The 17,638-nt window shown below is 43.7% G+C and overlaps 1 protein-coding gene across 1 annotated transcript; it reads left to right on the forward strand.

Moving 5' to 3' along the window:
- Positions 1-6,228: 6,228 nt before the first annotated feature.
- LOC136653293 (vomeronasal type-2 receptor 26-like) lies at positions 6,229-17,010 on the forward strand. The gene is made up of 3 exons (XM_066630204.1): positions 6,229-6,516; positions 15,163-15,289; positions 16,112-17,010. The coding sequence occupies exons 1-3, from the start codon at positions 6,229-6,231 to the stop codon at positions 17,008-17,010; spliced, it is 1,314 nt and encodes a 437-aa protein (XP_066486301.1).
- Positions 17,011-17,638: the final 628 nt, after the last annotated feature.

Below are 17,638 nucleotides of genomic sequence, written 5' to 3' on the forward strand. Positions count from 1 at the left end.
TGGGACTCTTACAATTACACTACAGAATTTCTTCAAAAAGATCCATCTTAAATCAAGAAAGGATGTCCACAGTGAACACTTCAATTGGCACTTACCATGCTCATTATGAGCTATAGATGTCACATCCAACCATACACCACACAACTTGCTCATGCCTACACAAGTTGGTTCACACAGCACTATACAGAGTATCTCTAAGAAGACCTCAAGATGGTTGGGATCAGGTTTGTGAATAACGAGGAATGTGCAGGCTAACGAGTCCCACCTACGCGGTCTATCTTATTTTATAAGATAGTAGAAGACGATAAATATTCTCTTTATAATAGGTGCTCCCCATTGCAGTGTATAATGACAACTGCTATCCAGGCTACAGCAGGAAAAAAAAGGAGGGGGAGCCATTCTGTTGCTATGATTGCGCTCCATGCCCAGATGAGAAAATTTCAGATCAGAAAGGTAGGTGACATCAGTGTTTTCTATCATACCCTCTATTGCATATTACATTAGTTTTCCTTTTACTGCCAGTTTAGTCCTTCAAAAGTATCATGAGAAAGAGACTATCATAATGCACACAGGAAGCAACAACTAAAACAAAGGTCACCAAACTATCCCTGTTTTCAGGGCCAGTATTAGGAGCTGTGGGGTCTGAAGTGGTCATACCTGGAAGTAGGTTAGTGGTGATGTGATGATGTCCTTGTGTTGCCACCAACGGCTTCGGGGGGGGGCATTTGGGTCAATAAATATAGGGGTGGGTGGAAGGACAGTATAAGAATGAAGATCCGCTCACCACACCAGCCTCATGACACCTCAGCAAGGAGGATTCCATACCAGAGCATGAAATGAAGAGCAAAGGGCAAGCTGCAGCTGGGGGTGGTTCATTCTCTGCCTTTGCACTGGGCCCCCTCAGGTGCAGGGCCTATTTGGCCCCAATTAGTACAATAAGCCTAAAGTGAGCCCTGCCTGTTTGGAGTTGTAGTTCTTCCTCACTGACAGCAGACAAGGAGCCAAGCAGCTCTTCAGCTTGCAAGGGATGGTTAGCTAGCTTCATTATGTGAGGGGAGAAGTTTGCACAAATCTAACATTATGGTATTAGAAGAAGGACAGAAGGGGCACCACCACCACCGCAGTGATGAAGAGAAAGAACTCCCCTGAAAGTAAGGGAGGACCAGGATATGTGCCATCTGCATGGGAAAAGATTGTCTGGAATGACACTAAATAGTTTCAATAACCTACCAAATTCTACCTTTACGGCCATCATTTCACAGGAAATGAAGCATTTCTCAAGCTTTTCTGGTAAACAACCAAAACACTTCTCAGGATACCATCTCTTCTGACATACATATTGCCTCTGTGCAATTAATCTGTCTGCAGTGTGATCATACAGAAAGCCTGCCCTAAGTATCACATGGTTTATATGGGAAATAGCGATCGTTTGGCAAGTTTGACAGCGATGCTGGGGGCACCTCCTCTGTTGTGGCACCAGACATGTGAAACATGCTCCCAGAAACTTCTGTACATCCCTCTCCTTATCTATCTCTTTATTTGTAATGTGAAAATGATCCTGTTCTACCAGGAAGAGAAAATAACTTTATATTATCTATAACTTGAGGGACAAACCAGAGAAATGGCACCAATTTGGAACTGGGACAAAATGAGTTTTATCATGTAATAAAAAGGGAAGGGGGAAAAGGACAGTTTGGGAGATAATTATCACAAGTACTAAGTAAAAGCAGCCACATCCTTAAAACAGATATATGAAAAAGGACACTATTGATAGAATTGAGAAATTGACACAGAAACTGGTCTATTTTTCAGACGCAGACAACTGTTTCAAATGCCCAGAACACCAGTTTCCAAACAGGAACAAAGATCGATGCCTTCCAAAGAGTCTAAACTTCCTCTATTTCCAAGAACCTTTGGGGATCACTTTGACTTTCTTGGCTTTGTTTTTTTCTCTGCTCTGGTGCTTGGAGTTTTCATCAAAAACAAGGACACTCCCATTGTGAAAGCCAACAATCGGAACCTCACGTACTCTCTCCTCCTCACTCTGTCACTCTGTTTTCTGTGTTCTCTGCTATTTATGGGGCAGCCTCAGAGAGTGACCTGCTATCTACGACAAACAGCTTTTGGCCTCATCTTCTCAGTGGCTGTTTCTTGTGTCTTGGCCAAAACCTTCACTGTGGTTCTGGCCTTCATGGCCACCAAACCAGGATCCAGGATGAGGAAGTGGGTGGGGAAAAAGTTTGCCATCTATGTTCTTTCTGGGTGCTCTCTCATTCAAGTAGCTATTTGTGCTGTGTGGCTCTGCACTGCTCCTCCATTCCCAGATGTTGACATGTACTCTCTGGCTCAAGAAATCATAGTGGAATGCAATGAAGGCTCAGTCCTAATGCTTCTTTGTGTACTGGGCTACCTGGGATTTCTGGCTCTTGTCAGCTTCACTGTGGCTTTCCAGGCCAGGAAGCTGCCAAACAGTTTCAACGAAGCCAAGTTCACCACCTTCAGCATGTTGGTCTTTTGCAGTGTTTGGCTGTCCTTCATTCCAGCACATCTGAGCTCCAAGGGGTGGCTGTGGAGATTTTCTCCATCTTGGCCTCTAGTGATGGATTACTGGGTTGTATCTTTTTCCCCCAATGTTATATAATTATTCTGAGGCCTGGTTTGAATAGTAAGGACCAGCTCATTAAGAGAAAGTAATAAGTGGCTCCAGAGGACAGTGTCAGAATGAGAGCCCAGGTCTACTCAGCACATAGTTCCGTGCTTCAATTCTGGGCGGGAGCCCAGGTCTGCCCTCCTGGAAGAAGTGACTGGGATCCCAGGTCTATCTGGCAGGTAGTTCTGGCCTTCAAGTCTGGATGGGAGTCCAGGTCTACCTGCCTGGAAGAAGTGGCCCCAGGAGGCAGTCTTAGAATGGGAGCCCAGGTTTAGCAGGCAGGGCAATGCAACTCTGATGTAAGGGAACAAACATTGCCTTACCTTGAGGAGGCCTCCGTGATTGTCCCCCAACTGCAGGAAGCAACACATGCACTACTGGCACAGCTACACCAGTGCTGGAAAGTTGGTTAGGACTGCGGCCTAAGTGACACAAAGTGGAGAAGCTGTCATCAGGAACAGGAAGGACAATGGGATGGATATTCCCTCCCTGAACACAATCCCCACAACTGCACCATCCAGAAACAGCTTTCAAGGAAATGAGCAGGAGGAAGAGGCAAGTAGTCATTGCACAAGTAGCCCCTTCTACCCACTTACACACCTCCACTTTCCATCTAGGCCCTACACTGGTGGGTATTAGGATCAGTAGATCCAGTCCTCCGTTCCATCTTGGCCAGGAAAAAGAAAATGATTGTGAGCAGAAGGAGTGCCTAGTGCCTTGATCTGGGCTTCAAGTCTGGGCAGGAGCCCAGTTCTACCCAGTCAGTTGGAATTAATGTAGTGTTCGTGTGTCCCCCAAACACAAACATTTGATCCGTCCCTGTGACCCCCCCCAGAAGGTGACACAGGTTAGCAAGGTTAGTATCACCTTACTAACACCTTATTGGTTCCATGCTGTGTGATAATAGCATTGGCTCTTTGAATAATCAGTCTCATTGATCCGTTTTGAGTTAGGGAAATTTTTTTTATTACATAAGACAGTTGTATTTTGTTTTCTGGTTTACGGAGCATAACGGAAATATTTCATTCTACTTTCTTTTTCATTGCTTTCTGCTGTAAATTACACATTCAGTTGTACATAGCATGACTGTATTATTCCTAACAACCACAAATTTCACAATTTTGGTCACGAGTAGTGTCACCCCCCAAGGGTGGTACCCGGGGAATACCACCCCCCTCACCCCGCTAGCTGGTATTAGGATCAGCAGATCTAGTCCTCCATGCTGTCTTGTTCAGCTAAAATGGAAATGCTAGAGGGCAAAAGGAGTGCCTTACCGAGGGCCTTGTTTCTCTCCCTGGGCAGTGCCACACAGAAATGCCCTCTCCTCCATGCCCCTGATTTTTACGGTGCTCAGAATCCTGGCAGGTACAATGATTATAGATGTCATTGATCAATCAACAGCAAGACAAACACCGATCATGGCGGATCATACAGGATGATATGGAGCAAAAGGGAGCCTAACCAGTGTTTCTCAACCAGTATTACAGGAACCACCATTGGAACTTGAAGTGATGCCTGGTGGCACAAGTGGGACCCCTGGACACCTGCTGTTCAATATGTGACACAACAAACAGCGGTACAAGGCTCCAAATCATGATTTCTACACTCAAAAAACCATCCCATCCACGCTGAGCCCCTTACAGGTGTTTTTCTGGGGTGCGTCGGGCCTCCCCAACTAGAGGTAACTGGTGATGATTCACCATTAGTTACTTTCAGTGATATATCAAACATGGGAACAATGTGAAGTGCTACAGCTTCTTGACCTGTTGGCTAAGATCAAGTGTAGATACTGTAATATTATAGACTTTTCCTGCAAGGCAGGTGGGTAAGGAAGGCCACTACTAAAGTCACTTTTGACCTAACATCCATTTCTCTTCCTTCATTCCAAGGTCCTGCAGTTCTCTCTCTCTCTCTCTCTCTCTCTCTCTCTCTCTCTCTCTCTCTCTCTCTCTCTCTCTGGGTTGTATAGAGCCTGCACAACATGCACATTCTGCTAGGTTACAGGTGAGGTCCAACAAACATGTTTCTTCTTCTTTTGCCAATGCTTTTGCTCACACAATACTCTGGGGAGATGGTCTTCAGCCCTGTAATTTTCTCAAATAACACAGTTCCTCCTCTGTATTTCTAAACCCTCTGGCATATTCCAAGGAATCCATCATTAACAAACACTGAAGGTTAAAAAAAACACTTCGCGAAGGTGGAGATGCTCAATCTCCTGTCTCATCTTTGACAGTTTCCCTTTAGTGAATGAATGGAGAGCTGCTGAAGGAGATATGTTCTGTGGAGGTTGATGGTGAAAGATGCACTGAATACCTGGAGCCTGGATTTGCCCAGGGATGGCAGAGCTATTTCTTTTGTGGTTGTTCTTTCTGAAGGTGCAGATGTTTTCCACTGACAGCAAACCAGACTCTGTTATGTGTGGTTTGGATGATTCCTTCCTGTTTCAGAATAAATATTATCAAACTGGGCTTCTGATCATTGGAGGGATGGCCAGTCAATTTGGCTGTATATTTCATGCAGTAACATTCAGTGAACACCCCAGAACAATGTTTGATGATGACATTGGGTAAGGAAACTAAGGTTTTCTTCTGTACAGCTCAGTAAACCAGGTCATAATCAGTGGACGTTTGTCACATAAACGCCTGTGTCTTCAGTAATTTGTCGGCACTTTTCTTTTTTTTGTAAGACGTATTGAGGCTTCTTGACAGGCTTATTAAAATGTATTTTCATTTTTCTGTTTCATGATGTCTTTGATTTTTTTTTCACATTTTGATTAATCCTCTTCTTGCCTTTGGTAAACTTCTGTCACACAACGTAATTTCATTTATTTTCCCACTCCTACCATATCCTCTTTTATCATGATCTTTTATCATGAGTCCTTTCATGCATTTCTGGATTTCGTTGTTCAGATTTCCTTCACATAACATCTGGATGTTCCTCCCCCTGGTTCTCAACCTGTGTCTGTCACCATTTTCTGTCAGTTGCAGCCAGATTGCAACTATTTTCTGTTGTTTATATCCCTTGAAGGTCATGGTTCAGCCTTCACTAACAAAAATTTATGTGCATTTGACTATCATTTATGAGATTTTCTATTTCATAGATAGAAATAATTGGCTGACACCTTCAGCAACAAAGAAACCAGGAACTAGTTTGTGTCTCCCACCCACAGGCAAGAAAAAAAAATAGTAGTCAATAGGACGATCCGTACAAAGGTGTATGTTTTGCATTTATTTAAAAGGGAGAGAAAACCCCATGGTTAAGGCTTTCCTCCCAAGTAAGCCATAAGAATTGACAAGTGTTCAGCTTTAAATGAATCCTACATATTTATGTATAAGCTATCAGGAGACACCTGTATTTCCTGACCATAGAGAGTTTGATGAAAATGTATATGAAACATATCTGTGTGCTAAGAGAGACTGCAGCACCTGAAATGATTTATTTCACTTTGCTTCTCTTGCTATCTTTCAAGAGTTGCTACTGTCAGTCCTAAAATGGTGACTGTGAGGATGTATACTATTGCATCTGAAGGAGATCATTCATGGCTGTCTTATGGTATAGGTAATGTTTCTTTTAGTGCAATGCCGAAGAACTACCAACATGTCCTGTCCTTGGTATTTGCTGTTAAGGAGATCAATGAGAACCCGAAGATCCTACCAAACATCAGCCTGGGGTTCCACATTTATGACAGCTTCACAGATGCAAGGGTGACTCAGCAGAACACCCTGAAGCTTCTTTCCGGATGGAAAAGGATGGTCCCCAACTTCAACTGTGACCAGCAGAATAATCTGATTGCTGTCATCGGAGGGGTTGAGCCTGACTTTTCTCTTCAAATGGCCACTCTGTTAGGCCTGTACAAGATTCCACAGGTACAATGAGTAGTTGGGCCGTGAAGCTTTTGCAGACAGTTCAATATTTACCCTTAAACATCTACTTAAGACATTCTCCTTTTAGGAGGAGAGTGATGTGCGAGTGATAGAAAAGAGAAATGATCTATGGATGGTGCTCTGCTCAGGGATGGGGCAGATGTTATTGTCATAATCTCCATTCAGTGGTTTGAAGTATATCTGTTTGTAGTATGGATGATTCATACCTTTCTTGGCCTGAAAGATCTGAAGAGAAGCAGCAACATTTTCAGTTGAGCATGGTGCTTTCATCCACAGTATCCAATGGAATGCATCCAAAGAAAGTGAATCCTGATTAAGCAATATCTTATTTTCTTCTTGGCCTCAGTCTTCCTTCCTGGGCTGACTTGCACCAAAAATGTCACTGGTGCAGAGCCAAATAGACCTATTCAGTCAGGTAATACTTATCCCTGAGAAAGGGGACACATGTTCCGTTTCCTGGTGGACCAGTGGTGTAGGTGGGGGGCCAGCAGTGGTCTGTCCTGTGTGCCACCCTTAGGGGGTGACACCACTAGTGACCAAAGTTGCTAAAATTGTGGTTGTTATGAATAACACCATCATGTTATTTACCATTTGATGTGTGATTTACAGCAAATATCTCAATTCTATCAAACACTATGGCCAAAAAACCAGAAAACAAAAAATGCAAAATTTCCTTAACTCAGAATGGACCAATGATACTGATTATTCAAAGAGTCAGCAAGATGTTATTATATCACAGCATGGAACCAATAAGGCGGGGTTTTCAAACTGGGGCATTGCGACGTCCCAACCTCAGGGTCCTGGCCTCTGCCCCCTTAAGGCACTCCACTTTCACTTTTTAAGCTTCAGGGAGCCCTGCAGACATTCGCTCAGGGGCTCCCTGCACCCCACGGAGGCTGCTGCAGGGACTGGTGAGTACATCCCAGTCCCTGCAGCCACCTTAGCAACGCGATCCTGGTAATCATGTTGCTGCCTCCCCCCCTCCCCACAAGAACTTACAGGGTCTTGCCACTGCAAAAAGGTGTTAGCAAGGTGACACCCTGGGCAGGGTGACACCAGGGTCGAGTCCAGTGTGTTTGTGTTTGGGAGTGGGCATGAGCACCACCTTAACTCCAGGTCAACAAGGCAGGTAGACCTGGGCTCCTGCTTGAACTTTGGCCTCTGTGGTCAAAGTTTACCAGGTGGGTAGACCTGGGCTCCCATCTAGACTTGGAGCCCAGATCAGCCTGCTGGGTAGACCTGGGCTCCCATTCCAACTGGCACCTAATTTCACTCCCCATACTGGTGGGTGCCCTTAACTGCTGATTTAATTTTGTCATATGGGGGGGGGGAGTGAAAAGATTTATGGGCCGTGGGTGTCAGATGACATAGCTATACCATTGCTCTGGCCTAAAAGTCCACTGTGGGCGCAGTGGGTGCCTAAGTGGAGCAGCTGCATCATCACAGGGAGAGTTTGTTAGGACTGGGCTGTTTCACATTTTTTGCTTGCATAATTTCAGCACCGCCTTGTGAACATTGACTCGTTTTCCATAGATCGCCTATTGTGCATTTGCTCTTGGGATGAATGTTAAAACTCAGCTGCCTTCCTTCTACCGGATGGTCCCCAATGAAGAACATCAGTACAAAGGCATTACCCAGCTCCTTCTGCATTTCCACTGGAAGTGGATTGGAATTGTAACAGCAGATGATGAAGTTGGGGAGACATTTGGGAAAACCTTAATGAAAATGCTTTACCAGCATGGAATCTGTACTGCCTTCCATGAAAAAACACCTGTTCTTTCCCATACTTTTCAGATGGTATACTCCTATGAATCTATCCGGACCAAGGCCACATTCATAAATAATTCAAAAGTCAAAGTAGTGGTTGTAAATGCAGAACCTCAGACCCGAGCATGGCTGATATGGTACATTTATATCCATTCTTACTTGGAAGGGATTCCAATGATGTCTATTGGTAAAGTGTGGATCATGACTGCCCAATGGGATTTCTCAACAGAATCTATGCAGCGCAATATTGACATCCAGGTCTTTGATGGTGCCTTGTCTTTCGCAATTCATTCAAAGGAAGTACCAGAATTTCGAAAGTTTCTTCAGCTCCTCCATCCTAACTCAGAAGAGGGGGATGACTTTATCAGGCTCTTTTGGGAAAAAGCATTTGGCTGCTTCTTTTCTGATGCTCAGATCACAGAGAGCAATGATTTTCTGATCAGTGAAAGCAACGATCGTTGTACTGGCCAAGAAAAGCTGGAGCAGCTTCCTGGGTTAATGTTTGAAATGAGCATGACTGGTCAAAGCTACAGCATCTACAATGCCGTCCATGCCATAGCACATGCTTTGCATAAATTGCACACCTTCAGGTCAAAACGTGGTACAATGATGGACAGAGTTAGATTTGGTCCTACATATTTTCATGCTTGGCAGGTAATGTTCAACCCCCCTGCCCCCAATTCAAAACATTTCTGAAGTCCTGAAGAGTTAAATTTTTGATAGCTCTCATTTCATGAAGCCTGTCAGCATACCAGGTCAGCAGGAACCATTGTGCATTTTTTCCCTTTTGAAATTTAAAGGCCCTCCTGCTCAGGGTATTTTTCATACAAGAATTTAACAGTTTCCTGTGCTTCCTTTTCCTCTGTAAGTATGGATGTTTCTGCAGCGTGTAGCATTCCACCAATTTTGGATGGGTGAGTATATGTGGAAGGCCTAGAACTTCCATCTACGAGGGTCACCCAGAAAGTAATGCACCACATTTTTTTTCTTCAACAATTATTTATTGAACACAATGAAACTTACACACAGGAAAGAATGATGTTTCTTCTACACTCCCTATTTTTCCATGTAATCTCCATCCAGTTCTATGGCCTTCCTCCAGCGAGACACAAGGGCATGTATGCCCTGTCGGTACCACTCCTTGTTCTGGTCACGAAGCCATTTCTGCACTGTGCGAATCACCTCTTCGTCATCCTCAAAATGTCTTCCGCGAATGGCATCCTTTAATGGCCCAAACAAGTGGAAGTCTGAGGGAGCTAGGTCAGGGCTCACAGTCCTGGACAAGAACGCTTCCCCCTCATCTTCAAAATGTTTCAGCAACTCAGAAGAAATGTTTTTTCTGAGAGATTTGTGGTCCACCGTAAGACAGCGCGGAACCCATCGTGCACACACTTTTGAGTAATCAAGAGCATGGATGATTCCATCCACACTTCCTTTGCTGATTGACAGCTTCAGCGCCAACTGCCTAGTCATTATGCGTCGGTCCTTGCGAATGAGCACATCAGCAAGCTGCGTCTTGTCAGGTGTGACAGCCGTGGATGGCCGCCCCGAACGCTGCAAATCTTGGAGCTCTGCCGAACCGCCTTCTAATGGCCTCACCCTCTGTGCCCAGTGACTAACCGTACTTCTGTCGACTGCAGATTCTCCATAAACTGTACACAAACGTTTGTGAATGTTCCCAACAGTTTCTTTCTCCGCAGTGAGAAATTCAATGACGACATGCTGCTTGTAACGTAAATCACTTACAGACGCCATTTCGAAACACTGCTGCAGCTACACTATCTGTCTGAAGAAACCAAAAATTTGTGTGCACACTCCTGAAAATTCAAATAATGTATATCTAAAGTTTTGCATTTGTACCATTACTGTAGGCTGAGAAAAAAAATGTGGTGCATTACTTTCTGGGCGACCCTCGTACTTACCAAACGATAAAAGCTGCTGTTCCCAGTGGTTGCATCTGGTGGTAGGAGGTGGTTCTACACACGTATATGTTAAGGCAGCCATCCCACACTGACATTTGGAACCCTGTAAGTATTTGCAGGGGAGGGAAGGGGACAGCAACATGTTTGGGACGATTGTGGTGCTCTCAGGGAGGGAAGGGTTTTTTTTTTCTTAACTAACTCAGGGTCACTATGGCTCTCTGGAGGTTCTGGAGAGCCTCCAACCCTGTCTCCAGCCCTCCTGGCATCTCCAAACTGCTGCAAAAAGAAAAAAAAGTCCTGTTTTTATCACAGAAGAGGAAGCTTTTTTTGTTTTGTTTTTTTACAGGAGTTTGAAACTGCTAGGAGGGTTGCAGAGGGAGTTGTAGGCAATGCAGACCCTCAGAGAGCCTTGGTGGAACCCAGGTAACTTAAAAAAACCCTTCCCTCCCTGGTAGCAGCACAATCGTCCAGTTGTGTTGCTGCCAATTTCTCAGTCATTTCCCTTGAAAGGGACTGACCCATTTCTGGTTCCCCAGTGGGTCTAAATTTCTCACCAGTTGGCTTTTCCCAATGCTTTCGCATTTTTTAACCTGTTAATGATAATCTCCAGACTTGTAAAAAGCATTTGTGTTCGCTCTTATGTGAATGACTTTGTTTTGATTCAGCTTCGTGGATTTTACGGCTGTAACCACACTAATGAGGATTCATTGTTTGTACCACTTAATATTATGTATTATATTGATAAATATCTTGATAAATAAAGGAAACATGAACATACATTTATGGTTAAACAGGCAATATGACAAATATGACAGTGGGTGCCGATAATCCATCCTTTGTTTATCTGACATTCCACTTTAGCCATCGTGGGTGACAGTGTTGGGGTGCATGCATGCTATTAGTACCATCACCAGTCATACAGAGAGAGAACGGAGAAGCACTTTCTGTTAGCCCTTTATCAGTTAAAGTGACAGTAAAGAGCTCTCACTTCTACCAAATGCATGATGGGGGGATGTCAGTAGTTAAGGCAACTTCCTGTCCTGCCTGTTTCTGCAAAATGGAACTTCTGAATTTCATTTGGCAGAAACTGGAGCCTATGGGATCTGTCGGTTGAAGGTGCATCTGGATAGAAAGGTGTGGATTGAGGAAGGGAAGCGGAATATTGATTTCTGAGGAGTTGACAATTTCCTCCTTTAAATATGCAATTAAATAAACCTCCAAAAATCCATATTATGCAGCAGTTTTCATAATCTGACCACCTTACAGTCCCATTTAGGTTGAATAGTTACAACTGTATGCTAACCACACAGTATTCTTATTTTTAGTTTGTCGTTTGCAACACACACACACACACACACCCCCCTCCAAAGAACAGATCATTGTTAGAAACCAGAGTGGGTATTACCAAAGAAATTTTTGTTCATCACTTTGTAACCTCTGTCTTTGCTTCTTTAACTCTAGCTTCACCCCATTCTAAGAAGCTTCACATTTAACAACAGTGTTAGGGATTCAGTATTTTTTGATGAAAACAGGGAATTGGGTGCTGGATATGATATTATCAACTGGGTGACTTTCCCAAACCGATCCTTCTTAAGGATGAATGTTGGAAGGATGGATCCACAGATCTTACCAGGTCAAGAGTTCATCATTAATGAGGAGGCCATCACATGGCACAGTACATTTAATCAGGTGAGCTCTGATTCCTGTGTCTAAGATGGAAAATTAGTGAGAAGTTTAGGGGATGGGTGCAGGTTGGTGGAGGAAAAGGGTCAATCCAGTATATATATATATTCCTAAGAAAAATCTGCATATCAATCCCCCAAATCAACTGTTCTTTGCAAAACTAATACTTTTCTTATACAAGGTCAAATTCCCTGATACAAGATTAATTCATCCATGATTACTAATTATCCTATAACCTAATTATCCTAGTATAACCTAATTATACACAGATTTTTCTGTGACCTCCATGGTCATGAGGTCTGGTCTAGAGGATAGAGCCTCCGTTAGCCCAAAGATAACATCAGAAGGTCGCCTGTTCGAGGACACCAGCAGCTCCCTGAATGGCTGAGAATGGCGAGACCTTGAAGCAGCTGACAAGCTGAGCGGAGTGATTCCACCTGCTCTTGGTGTGAGCAAGAAGTGTCTTGGCTGCCCTCCATGTGAGAGATGGAGCTGCTTGTCAGCCTGCGTGGGAGAAATGGAGGCCAGAAGTGAGACCAAACCAGGAAGATCCATTCTGAAATGTTGTTGCTTCTTGAAAGAGAGAATCTCTATGATTGTAAAAATTCCCTTGAGGGATTTAGAAATGCCTGCCTATGTAAACCACCTTGAATAAAGTCAGAGGAGTAATCTGATGACCAGAAAGGCGGTATATAAATACCTAGTTTGCTATTATTATTATTATTATTATTATTATTATTATTATTATTATTATTATTATTATTATTATTATTATTATTATTATTATTATTATTATTATTCACCCACGGTTTTATCTCATCGAGATGAGAAGGGCCCTTTAAATTAAATTTTAAAGAAAAAAATTGTTTAATAATAGCCTCATTAATGCAAGATAGGGCAGCCGGCTGACCACCCATGAATCTTTTTCTCTCCAGGTACTTAACTTAGAACAGCAAGGCTTTTCTTCCACCTGAGCACGTGAAAGTACAATAATTACTTTGCATTCTTTTGTCTGGGTGAAAGGAGGGGTCACTGGTTCAGAATGAAGCCTTTCTAAGTGCCTGGAGAGAGACTGATTGATGGATTTTCTGCCTAATGACTCTGTCTTACATCACAAAGGTCATCAAGGCTGTTTTTAAATCACCAAGCAAAGGGACATTGTTTTTTAAATGGATTTGCTTTAATGCAATTTTTGCCATCCATTTGAGTTCTGAGAATACTCATGAATACTGAGACTCAAACCTGTATAGACACAAAATACTTGCTTTACTGAGTCCCACCATTGGTGTATATAGTGAATATCCCCTACTCCAGTGTTTCCCAACCTGGGACTCACGACCTGGGAGTCACAACCTCGCCCCCCCCCCCAGGGAAACCCAAACACTGCATTCCTGCTTAAGGGGAGTGGCAACTTGTGGTGACATCAGAATGAAGGTGACAGTTCTTCCTGGTTCGCTCTGCTGTTGACACAGAAAAAAAGAGTTTTGGACTTCCAGGAAGTGGTGGCAGGAGACAATGCAATGCTTAGGTTCTCATTGCCACCACCATGTAAGTTCAAAAATATTTTTTTCGTTGTGGTTGGTGGCAGTAGCCTGAACCACTGAGTCACCACTCCTGTCACAACCTGCAAGAACCTAGTGGTTACCCAACTTATGAGTAAACATTGGGAACCATTGGTCTACTCCAATATCATCTCTTCCAACCCAGCCTTTACCAACTCAGGGCCCAATCCTATACCGTGTGCATCGGTTCACCGCTGGCACGCACTGTTGCAAACGTGCCATAAGGCACATTTGCGGGCCCTATCAGCAGTGGAGCACTGGTGCTAACTCAGCACTGGCCAGCTCTGGGCTAGCACCAGGCAAGCACTGGAGCTCCGCTACTCAGCGGTCATGTGGAACACCGGCCAGTGGAGAGGTGAGTTGCGGTGTGGGGGAAGGCAGGGAGGTGTTCTAGGGCTGGGGGAGGTGGGCAGAGGGTGGGGAGAGAGTGGGGAGGAGGTTAATTGGGGGAGGGAGCAGGGCGGGAGGAAGGCGGGACCTGAGCTTCTGTTTTGGGACACCAGCCCGACATGGAGGCTCAAAATTCTGCACCAACCCAACAGTCAATGTGAAATTGAAGAGCCCCATTGTGGGACTATTCGGCTTACCTGGGGAAAGGGGATGAAAGTTACTAAGGGTGCAATCCTAACCCACTGTCTAGCACCAACATAAGGGCAATGCAGTTCTGAGGTAAGGGAGCAAACATTCCTTTACTTTGAGGAGGCCTCCATGAGTGACACCCAACTGCAGGATGTACCACACGTTCCATTGGCACAATTATGCCAGTGCTGGAAAGTTGGTTAGGATTTGGGTCTAAGTCCCTTACTAAGCTGTGGGCCACTCACAAAATTCCTCCACTAATCTGTATCAAATTGCATGTAACCATTGTTGACTAGCACGCCAAGCAGGTGACGTTAGAAAGAAAGAAAGAAAGAAAGAAAGAAAGAAAGAAAGAAAGAAAGAAAGAAAGAAAGAAAGCATATGGCACCATATTCAACCATGCACCATCTTCCTCCATGCACCCCTGCTGATGGATTGATGATACTGCTGCCTTGTTTAAAAAAAAAAGGTTCAAGATTTGTTACCAATTTTATCACACCTTACCTGAGGAAAGTTCACCATGTTTCATTTTTAGGCTTACCATTACAGTGCAAGCATACAGATATTAGGGTTGGTTCCCATTCTGTCCTTGCCAAAGTGGAACCCTGGGAAGCCACCTACACCACTTATCAAAGAGCCAGCAACACTGACAGTGCGATCCTATTTTGCACTGGAATGGGCACTGCAAGACTGGGGCTAGAAGTGGCTCAGACGGTGGCAAGGGGAAACTCTTTCACTTACTCCCAGGTAAGCCACCATGGCCCCAAATGGACTTGCAATGGCCTAGGGCACGGTTAGGATTGTGCCCCAAATTTATCAGTACTTATTGCACAGGACTAAGAGGATTACACTGACACATAATGTTAGAAAAGCTTTAATTCTTCTTTGTTACACTTTTGGACACTCAATTTCATTGCATCACTTGTTTAGGACTTTGGTTCATCAACAAAAAGTGGAAAAAACCCACTTCTGATCCCACCCAGACAATGATAGTTCTCACTGGTCCCTCTCCACTCCAAGAGATGCAAATTGGGTGTTAAAGTTGTGTAGATATTTCTATTATTTTACTAAATAGAAGACCATAAACATTCTCTTCATTATAAACATTATAATAGGTGCTCCCCATTGCAGTGTGTAATGACAACTGCTATCCAGGCTACAGAAGGAAAAAGAAGGAGGGGCAGCCATTCTGTTGCTATGATTGTGCTCCGTGTCCAGATGGGAAAATTTCAGATCAGAAAGGTAGGTGACATCAGCAGCAGTGTTTTCTATGATACATTCTATTCTATATTACAGTGTTTCTCAAACTGTGGGTCAGGACCAACTAGGTGGGTTGAGAGTCAATTTCAGGTGGGTCCCAATTCTTTTCAATATTTTAATATATTAGACTTGATGATACCATGGTATGTGACTGCACATGGGAAAATGTTACAGATCTGTACTTTTAACAGGCTACCCTGTATATGCTTTTACCAGCAATAGTAAATAGAACTTACTTCTGGGTAAATTTGGATAGGATTGCTGTTTAGGATTACTAAAAATTATCAGGCATGATTATGTCACTTCCGGTCATGACATCACTTTTGGTGGATCCTGTGATTCTCATTTTAAAAAGTGGGTTCTGATGCTAACTGTTTGAGAACCACTGGTATATATATATATATATATATATATATATATATATATATATATATATATATATATATATATATATATATATTTGTTTTACTGCCTGTTTAGTCCTTCAAAACTGTCATGAGACGTGTCTATCATAATGTGCACAGGGGCACCAACTAAGACAATAATTTCCAAACTGTCCCTGTTTACAGGACTAGCATTATCTATCACCTGAGCGACAAACCAGAGAAACAGCACAGATTGGGAGCTGGGACATGATGAGTTTTATCATGTAATAAACAGGGAAGGGGGAAATGCACATTTTGGGAGATAATAATAATGAGTGCTAAGTAAAAACAGCTGCATCCTTGAAACTGATTGATACATGAAAAAAGAAAAATAATGATGGAACTGAGGAATTAACACAGAAACTGGTCTATTTTTCAGATGCAGATGACTGTTTCAAATGCCCAGAACATCAGTTTCCAAACAGGAACAAAGATCAATGCCTTCCAAAGACTCTAAACTTCCTCTCTTTCCAAGATCCTTTGGGGATCACTTTGACTGTCTTGGCTTTGTCTTTTTCTCTGCTCACAACTTTGGTGCTTGGAGTTTTCATCAAGAACAAGGACACTCCCATTGTGAAAGCCAACAATCGGGACCTCACGTACTCTCTCCTTCTCACTTTGTTACTCTGTTTTCTGTGTTCTCTGTTATTTATGGGGCAGCCTCAGAGAGCAACCTGCTATCTGCGACAAACAGCTTTTGGCCTCATCTTCTCAGTGGCTGTTTCTTGTGTCTTGGCCAAAACCTTCACTGTGGTTCTGGCCTTCATGGCCACCAAACCGGGATCCAAGATGAGGAAGTGGGTGGGGAAAAAAATAGCCATCTCTGTTCTTTCTGGGTGCTCCCTCATTCAAGTGGCTATTTGTACTGTGTGGCTATGCACTGCTTCTCCATTCCCAGATGTTGACATGCACTCTCTGGCTCAAGAAATCATAGTGGAATGCAATGAAGGCTCAGTCCTTATGCTTCTTTGTGTTCTGGGCTACCTGGGATTTCTGGCTCTGATCAGCTTCGTGGTGGCTTTCCAGGCCAGGAAGCTGCCAGACAGTTTCAACGAAGCCAAGTTCATCGCCTTCAGCATGTTGGTCTTTTGCAGTGTCTGGCTGTCCTTCATTCCAGCATATCTGAGCACCAAGGGGAAATCCATGGTGGCCGTGGAGATCTTCTCCATCTTGGCCTCTAGTGCTGGATTACTGGGTTGTATCTTTTTCCCCAAATGCTATATCATTATTCTGAGACCTGATTTGAATAGTAAGGACCAGCTCATCAAGAGAACATAGTAAGAATTTGTTTCAAATTATTGCTTTTTTCCATTATATAAATTTATCTTTATATGGAAGCAAATCAGAGGTGGTTTTTCTGTTACTTCTCCATACTCTTAATGGTTGCCTCTACCATGACTCCCCTTTTTCTGGGGAAAACGTTTAATGTATATATTTAAAAATCGTCTTTTTGTTCTCTCAATTTTAGTTACTATCATTTGTTTTCTTCTACTTAAAGCCCAATCCTAATGATAGTTCCTCACAGCGATCCAGTAGGGCTCAAGCAACCTCTGCTGCATCCAGTGCAGGAAGAGATGCTCCTGGAGGTCAACTTGGGAAAAGGAGATATTCATCCCCTTATCCCAGGAAAAGCTCCCCCAGTGTTTATGGAGCTACCTGAATCCACGCTAGCGATAATGCTGGCATAAGTCCGTGTGACACACTTTTAGGCCAGGGGGTGGTGGTGGAGGAGAAAGATGATGATTGCTGTGACCACCATCCTCACCCATCCCGGACCTGAAATGTCCCTCATCATCATCCCCAACCCTGTTTCCCCTCCTCCGCCCTCCAGCAGATTGCCTGCCTGCTCTGGCAAGCACAGGACTCTGAGTCGTAGAGGCAGCCCAGTGTAGGCCTTGTCACCGGC

Source organism: Tiliqua scincoides, chromosome 5 (assembly GCF_035046505.1).
Source record: "Tiliqua scincoides isolate rTilSci1 chromosome 5, rTilSci1.hap2, whole genome shotgun sequence".
Classification (NCBI taxonomy): domain Eukaryota; kingdom Metazoa; phylum Chordata; class Lepidosauria; order Squamata; family Scincidae; genus Tiliqua; species Tiliqua scincoides.

Coding starts and splice junctions, on each gene's coding strand:
- LOC136653293 (XM_066630204.1), top strand. CDS start 6,229: ATGCCGAAGAACTACCAACATGTCCTGTCCTTGGTATTTGCTGTTAAG. Junction 6,517..15,162: donor GCCTGTACAAGATTCCACAG/GTACAATGAGTA, acceptor ACATTATAATAG/GTGCTCCCCATTGCAGTGTG. Junction 15,290..16,111: donor GAAAATTTCAGATCAGAAAG/GTAGGTGACATC, acceptor TCTATTTTTCAG/ATGCAGATGACTGTTTCAAA.